Below are 8,319 nucleotides of genomic sequence, written 5' to 3' on the forward strand. Positions count from 1 at the left end.
ATTACCTTTCAGCAGACACTAAACCCGCTCTTTTGCACACAGGGGTAGGAACCTACGCACATCTGCCATTCATTGCTTACTCTTCAATCACAGCAGCAGGCAGCGAAGACAAAGTGATTCGCGAACTGACCAAGTCTGATAAAATACTTTCGCGAATTACGCCCCTGCTGAAGTTCGCAGCGCAGAGGAGGAAGGAATCGCCCACTCCCCGGCGCAGGGGTCCCCTGCAGCGTCACTTACCAGCGGGTGTTGTCGTAATAGTGCTCCAGCACCGAGTAGCCGAAGAAGGATCCGTCCGGCCCCTGATAGATCACGGGTGATTCCAGATCGATGTTGTAGGCATAGACCGTTCCAAGGCAGAACGCGGCCAGCATCACTTCAGAGATGCCCACGAGCCCCCCGCTCACCGCCACGGCCATCCTGTACCTCGAGCACCGCAGACGCAGCGGAAAGTTTCAAAACTAACTTCAGACCACTTAAGCACCCGAAAAAGTGTGCGCTCGAGGTGTGAGTGGGGATGAGCAGCAAAATAAGACAAGAAAAAATCCCAAAATGCAGCCGATGGGGTGTGCGGGAGGATGCGCAGCCTCTGCAGGGGCGGGAGGTGTGTCTGAGCTCACTGGTTGCTTCTCGCTGAAGTGGTGAGCACAGACTCTCTCCTCTGCCCCTTCCCCGCTTACTCTTTGAAAGCCTCACTGCTGTCTGCAGTGGTCCGGATTGCGGATGGGAGGGCTCTCTCTCCCCAGAGCTACCCACCCTGCTGGCCTTCTCCAGCCTGAGAGCTTTGGCGCCCTCTGCTGCCCACCGGGGGGAATGCGGGGACAGAGAGATGCTGGACATTACAACTTGCTTGGCAGGAGACCCAGTAATAACATCTTGCAATTACTTAGACATTTCAATATATAAAGACTGCACATTGTACGTACACTGTAGAAATGAACACGAGATAACATATAAATGTGCACGTTGATGGAAATGTCCCGTCACTAATGTGGTTTATATAGTCTCAACAGGGCAATTTTGATGCACATTTCCATGAACCCAACATCAAAAATGTCAAGGGACAGAACTTTAATTTTGGGAGTTCTAAACTCAAATCAAGAAAACATTAAAACTAGGGGGGATATTTATGAGAGGGATGCCTTATTCTGTGTTAGAGGGGCGTTCCATGGGCGTTGCAGTGAGTGTTCCCACGCAACACCCACGGATTTTGACGCATTTCCCAGATCTACAAATGGATTTTGACGCATCCCCAGATTTACAAGAGCCTGTAAACCTGGGGGCGTGCCAAAACTTTACACTTCCCCAGGGGAGGCGCAACGAGGAGAGATATCTCAATTTTTCCTCGTTTTTTTCCTCTTTCTATGTGGGCTGCATTCTACCGCATACATAGAAAGAGGAAAAAGCCTCCCAGGATTGTTATTTTGCAGGAATGTCCCCTTTCCCTTAGAAAAACAATATTGCCTGTAACACAGACACCCTTTTACCATGGGGCAAGGGTGCCTGCATCGAATCTAGGCAGCCAAAACGGCACAAGTGCAGTGGGAAAGGACAGGAATGCACCGTATTGCATTTCCGCCCTTTCCTTTTGACGCAGGGCAGCGCAGCAAGGTAACTTGCTGCGCTGCCCTGCCCCAAAAGCCCAGACACGCAGGCCAGTGCTGATGCAGTTATATTGGGATCCTGTCACGGTATTCATAGTTTGGACTGTAAAACCCATGCTTACTGCTGGCATGTGGAAAACTTTATTTATTTATATAGCATGGACATTACCCTAAGGTTCTAGAGCACATTACAGGAGAAATATTTTGTGGCATGGAAGTTGCAGATGGTCTAAGATAGTACAGCTATAAGTAATTGCAAAGGTTGAAAGTACAACAAGGTAAATCATTTCATGAAACAGAAAATACAAAAGCCATGAAAAGGATATTTATTCATATCCGTGGTGAATTTGGCACCACGCATGAAAATCAATGTTTTGCCAGAGGTAATCTGAGGTTTGCTCTTTTACTGGAAATGAGATGTAATTGCTGGACACCTCAATGTAATGAATGGGCCAAAGATGAGACCCGAGAGATACATTTTAAAACCTCGCCCTGAACCACACACCGAGGCGTCAAAGAGCTTTAAGGTGAGTAGCACGCTACTCCGGAACCCAAGGTTAGTGGTTAATCTAGTGGTTATTGTTGCTTATTGTGGTTAGCCATGTGCTCTCAAGAAACAATTGCATGCATTTACTCCATTCACTTTGTGGTATATTACTACCAGGTAGGTGTGATCATTAGTGGGAGGCAATGAGTTTTAGGTGCCATGCCCATTATGTTTGGGATTGTTCAATGACGTAACACAAAATGATGGCCCCCCTTGCAGAATGTGATGAATGAGACCCTCTTGAAGGGTTTGGGTCCCCCTGGAAGGTTGGGGACCTCCCTGCACAGCAGGGGCTGCTGGGGCCTACGTTATACCCTTAGAATTGTTTTAAATTATGATTTACCTTCTTGAAAATGCAGCTGCTTTGAGAGCATTCAGATATTTATACTTAACAAGGGGAACCCGTGAGGTAGGAAGGACCTAGGGTACTTACTAGTTTGAAAAACAAAAGGTCCTTCAAAAACAATACAATATGGGATAAATATAGACCAGAATCGGCTCTATATAATTATGCAATGCCCAGCCGGACATTGAGGTTTAATGATCAAGAAAAACAGATAATTTAGACATACGTTAGAATATAGAGTGGGACACAGTCCTGCGTCCTTCAACACTTAACAAAAAATACAAACAGTCAAACATATACGACATTTATCAGGCTGAAGAGAGAAGCTTATAGCCAATACGAGATTCAAGGGCAAGCTTTCACGATAGTACAATGTCATGCACAATTTTAACATATGCGTTTAACATGCATGTTTGTACATAGGGTCGACGACGTTTCGATCTATTCAAACAATACATAGATCATCATCAGGACTAGAGAATACACAAGCCTGAGAGTGCAATTCCTGTAAAAAATAAAGGGGGAGAAATGGAAGGAGAGAGGAGAATTCCATTAAAACAACCTATAGATACTGAGAATACTCAATAATGACAGTGGTCATGCACGACATGCCCTTAGCAGACCCTCCAGGATTTCGCGATTTCGCGATTTGCAAAAAAATCGCGAAATCGGCAGTTTTGTAAAAATGCCGCGATTTTTACAAAACTGCCCGCGAAATTTCGAAAATGTGATCTTTTTTTTTTTTTATTTCACAAAGGGCTGTGAAAACAGATATTTTCTAACTCAGAGGCAGACATTATGGGAAACAACAGTGTCCGTGCACAATGTCCAGAGAGAAGGGCTGCAGCAGATGCCAAGCCCCAGCGCAAGGGCTGCTGGGAGATGTAGTGTAAGTGTGAGGTGGCAGGTGGGAAGGTAATGGGAGGAGTACAGACCTGGGTCTGGGAAAGAGGAAGTCTGCGGAAAAGAACAGAGTAAGACAGCGCTTGGGTTGTGCTCTCACTTCACCATCACATGCCGCTGTGTGTGGGGGAAAGTTTAGCAAACACCAAATACATGACACATGGGTCGGTTCACGGTGGTCTGTAGGTATGTGAGGTGAGGCGGGGAGTCAGGTCTGTGGAGTGTGAGTGGTTCTGAGCAGGTGGGAAGCAGAAGGAAGGTCTGTGAGGAGGCATGGTCTGAGGTTTGAAGGGGGGAGGCATGCGGCCAGGTGAGTAGGATAATTTATTTCAGGGGAGGATGATTCCCGGTGCATGCACTTAGACGACACAGATGGCGCTTTGTCACTGGGACCCTTTGTTTCCACTCTGAGTTTTTGGACTGGACACTTGCACTATGGTAGACGCAAAGGAAATCAATGTTAACGTAAGGGGTAAGCAGAGGGTGGTTGTAAATAAAGAATGAAGCAAAAAGCACACTTACAATAATCTCTGTGACCCCCCATCACCACCCCATTCCATTTATCATATGCGAGGCCCTGTTTACATCTAAAAGAAACTTGTTTTTATGGCTCTTGCATGAAACAAACAAAACATGTCACTGCATTTTCTGAAATAGACTCTCACACATTCTCACATTAAAAATAAATTAAAGGAAAACGGTGCTTAAAACTATCAGTGTAGGATTGATTTCAGGTCATCACAGCAAGACTGCAGAACAGAGCTGGCTCTATCAGGGGCCCCTGAAAGGCTGGGGCCCGGGACCAAAGCCCACATTGCCCATGCATTCAAACGACTCTGCACAACACCCTCCAGACACACAGAGCCCTCCAGACACACAGAGCCCTCCAGACATACAGAGCCCTCCAGACACACAGAGCCCTCCAGACACACAGAGCCCCCCAGACACACAGAGCCCTCCAGACACACAGAGCCCTCCAGACACACAGAGCCCTCCAGACACACAGAGCCCTCCAGACACACAGAGCCCTCCAGACTCACAGAGCCCTCCAGACACACAGAGCCCTCCAGACACACAGAGCCCTCCAGACACACAGAGCCCCCCAGACACACAGAGCCCTCCAGACACACAGAGCCCTCCAGACACACAGAGCCCTCCAGACACACAGAGCCCTCCAGACACACAGAGCCCTCCAGACACACAGAGCCCTCCAGACACACAGAGCCCTCTAGACACACAGAGACCTCCAGACATACAGAACCCTCAAGACACACAGACCCCTCAAGATACACAGAGCCATCTAGACACACAGAGCCCCCCAGACACAGAGCCCCCTCCGGAGTCACTGACGTTCACTACAAACTTTCCCAGTATTGGGTGAGGTGTTACTGAGGGGTGTATTGGGTAAGATATTACTGAGAAATGTAAAAGGTAAGGTGTTACTTAGGGGGTGGTGTTAATGAAATAGGTATTGGGTGATATGTTACAGAGAGAGGTTTTGGGCAAGATGTTACTGAGGGGGTATTTGGTAGATGTTACTGAAATAGGTATTAGGTAACATGTTACTGAGATAGGTATTGGATAAGATATTACTGATAATTCCTTACATTAGTTACTCCCATTACAACACTCCTCTTGCCTGCATCCAAATGGAATCTTGATGAGCTAATGATTACATCTCCACCTTCAAGGGGGAACTGAAACCAGCTTTCGAAACATAAGAGAGGATCTGATCACCCATATAATTCAAGGTGATGTATTTAATCTATACAACTGGAGGTCCATGAAACTCTGGACACAATTCATCAAATAGCAGATGGTTTCACTCCTCACCTTTTTCTACCATATCGGGTTACTCATGTCCGAACAATGAGTAAGCAGGAGGTTACCTCCCTATGCAGACTGTCTCACTTATTTGGATCAGCCACTACGATCCTGCACCCTAGGGTGCCAGAGGAAGAGGTTTCCTGCCTCACAGATCCAGGAGGCATTGGTGCCACGGCAGCTGTGCTCCGGCAGGGGTGCATTCATGGGCGCTAGAACATCCCAGGGAGAAATACAGCTCCCTCCCACGAGGTTAGGACTGCAGCTGTGCTTCCGTTGAGCTGCAGACACTTTAAACATGCCTATTGCAAAGTGGAATACTTCTAAAACAGTTTCCATTGATTTCAAGCTGAAAATGAATGATTATGAGTAAAATAAAGTGCTGCAAAAATGCCGCTAAATTTCCATATTTGTGCCGCTAAATTTCCATATTTGTGCCGCTAAATTTGGCAAACCATGCCGCAATATCCTGGGGGGTCTGCCTTAGTGAAGTACAAGCCAAGGGAGGCCGGTTGTGAGAACGAAGGAACCACAATTCGCCTATTCTATCTCGTAATAGTTCACCGCACAAGTATACCACATCTCCTCAATACTGCGGTTATTCACACCCTCAACTGCGGACAATTACCATCCAATTGCACGTTGTGACACGTCCACCGCTTTCACACAGTCTAATTATTGTATTACCGCCTCGCTCACCCTTGTAATTCATTGTTATGTCCCCTTCTGAATTTTTTGTCCTCAATTGGAAATTAGTTGTGGTTCCTTCGTTCTCACAACCGGCCTCCCTTGGCTTGTACTTCACTAAGGGCATGTCGTGCATGACCACTGTCATTATTGAGTATTCTCAGTATCTATAGGTTGTTTTAATGGAATTCTCCTCTCTCCTTCCATTTCTCCCCCTTTATTTTTTACAGGAATTGCACTCTCAGGCTTGTGTATTCTCTAGTCCTGATGATGATCTATGTATTGTTTGAATAGATCGAAACGTCGTCGACCCTATGTACAAACATGCATGTTAAACGCATATGTTAAAATTGTGCATGACATTGTACTATCGTGAAAGCTTGCCCTTGAATCTCGTATTGGCTATAAGCTTCTCTCTTCAGCCTGATAAATGTCGTATATGTTTGACTGTTTGTATTTTTTGTTAAGTGTTGAAGGACGCAGGACTGTGTCCCACTCTATATTCTAACGTATGTCTAAATTATCTGTTTTTCTTGATCATTAAACCTCAATGTCCGGCTGGGCATTGCATAATTATATAGAGCCGATTCTGGTCTATATTTATCCCATATTGTATTGTTTTTGAAGGACCTTTTGTTTTTCAAACTAGTAAGTACCCTAGGTCCTTCCTACCTCACGGGTTCCCCTTGTTAAGTATAAATATCTGAATGCTCTCAAAGCAGCTGCATTTTCAAGAAGGTAAATCATAATTTAAAACAATTCTAAGGGTATAACGTAGGCCCCAGCAGCCCCTGCTGTGCAGGGAGGTCCCCAACCTTCCAGGGGGACCCAAACCCTTCAAGAGGGTCTCATTCATCACATTCTGCAAGGGGGGCCATCATTTTGTGTTACGTCATTGAACAATCCCAAACATAATGGGCATGGCACCTAAAACTCATTGCCTCCCACTAATGATCACACCTACCTGGTAGTAATATACCACAAAGTGAATGGAGTAAATGCATGCAATTGTTTCTTGAGAGCACATGGCTAACCACAATAAGCAACAATAACCACTAGATTAACCACTAACCTTGGGTTCCGGAGTAGCGTGCTACTCACCTTAAAGCTCTTTGACGCCTCGTCAAGGGAAGTAAGTGCTATATAAATACAATTACAATTGCAATTACCATTTGTGTTCTAAATTTGTTCAAAAACAATATTGTTCAAATTGGATCCATAGTTTCTCACTTTCAATCTTTATAACGTTTTTTTTTAAATACATTCAAATAAACACGTCACAACTATGATGCTATTTCCCATTCCAGTAGTATTTCTCTCTTACTCATGCATTGCAGAAGTAAGACAGGAGTATGCCAGGAGAAGACTTGGCTTATTACTAGAGTTTAGTAGTAAGCCAGAAATACTACAAGGGCAAGTCACACAGACTCACAACAGAATATTTGTGAACCTGGCCCCATTAATTTAATGAACATGTATGAATCTATTCGTAGCAATATCAGAATGAACAAAAACATAGTATAAAAACGTTATTCCTACCCAACATAGAACACAAATCAAGGTTTAAGAGTATATGGTGCTGATTAATAGTACCCTGGGGTCAGATTGTGCTGACCACTTAATTTTCAAGAGTGAAGCTTTGTCATTTTAGTAAGAAAACGTGTATTAATCCTAATGCACCAGGTAATTAACCGTGATTCTATCAAATGCACACTTGTATCATATTCTTCTGTTCTGCAAAAGTGTTATGAAATATTGATAATCAATTTTCTGAAAAACACATTCATAATGGTTACATATTTCCACGATTGTTTAGATTAGAAATGTTCAACAAGTAGGTGCAAAAACACTCAGATGCGTTATGTTTATTGTTTGGTTTAGGAGTTTTTCTAGGGATGTCGTGGAATACTATGATTGTTTCCTTTTAGAATCTATTACTTCCATCATTTGTCTCTTCCGACTCTTCTATTTTCATCACTTGTCTTTCAAGACTTTTCTATGTTTCTCATAGAAAGTGTGACATGCTTAGAAAAGCCTTTTTAGGATTCTTGTTTCATCTGGAGTTTATTGAAGGCTTATAATTTTACAATGCAATATAGTCCAGGTAGCCATAATGCCAGGGCTGATTTCCATTCCAGATTATCATTTGAAAATATTCAGGAAAGGATCTTCCTTGACAATGAAGAGAATGTTGTGGCTACTGTAGACTATTCAGTGTTGTATGTGAATTAGATCATTGCTGAGGAATCCTGATTAAAGCTTCTAAGGATGAAGAGATGTTGAAAAGCTATGGGATTTTATACTTTCAAGGATAGCCAAGGGAAACATTTTTTAACACCGAATTTAGTTGGATGCGGAAGATGAAGGAAGAGATTTGTTTGCAAAGAAACATACTAATGAAGGGTCGT

At 44.1% G+C, this 8,319-nt stretch overlaps 1 protein-coding gene across 1 annotated transcript in view; it reads right to left on the bottom strand.

The window, feature by feature from the left end:
- Positions 1 to 704, bottom strand: part of ITGA9 (integrin subunit alpha 9) — a 962,089-nt gene extending 961,385 nt beyond the window's left edge. The window contains exon 1 of the mRNA XM_085607531.1: positions 241 to 704. Within this exon, the coding sequence (XP_085463657.1) occupies positions 241 to 419 (179 nt within the window). The 5' untranslated portion in view covers positions 420 to 704. The remainder of the gene's footprint in view (positions 1 to 240) is intronic.
- Between the last annotated feature and the right edge of the window lie 7,615 nt (positions 705 to 8,319).

The sequence above is a fragment of the Triturus cristatus genome, chromosome 5_2 (genome assembly GCF_964204655.1).
Source record: "Triturus cristatus chromosome 5_2, aTriCri1.1, whole genome shotgun sequence".
In the NCBI taxonomy this organism is placed as follows: Eukaryota; Metazoa; Chordata; class Amphibia; order Caudata; family Salamandridae; genus Triturus; species Triturus cristatus.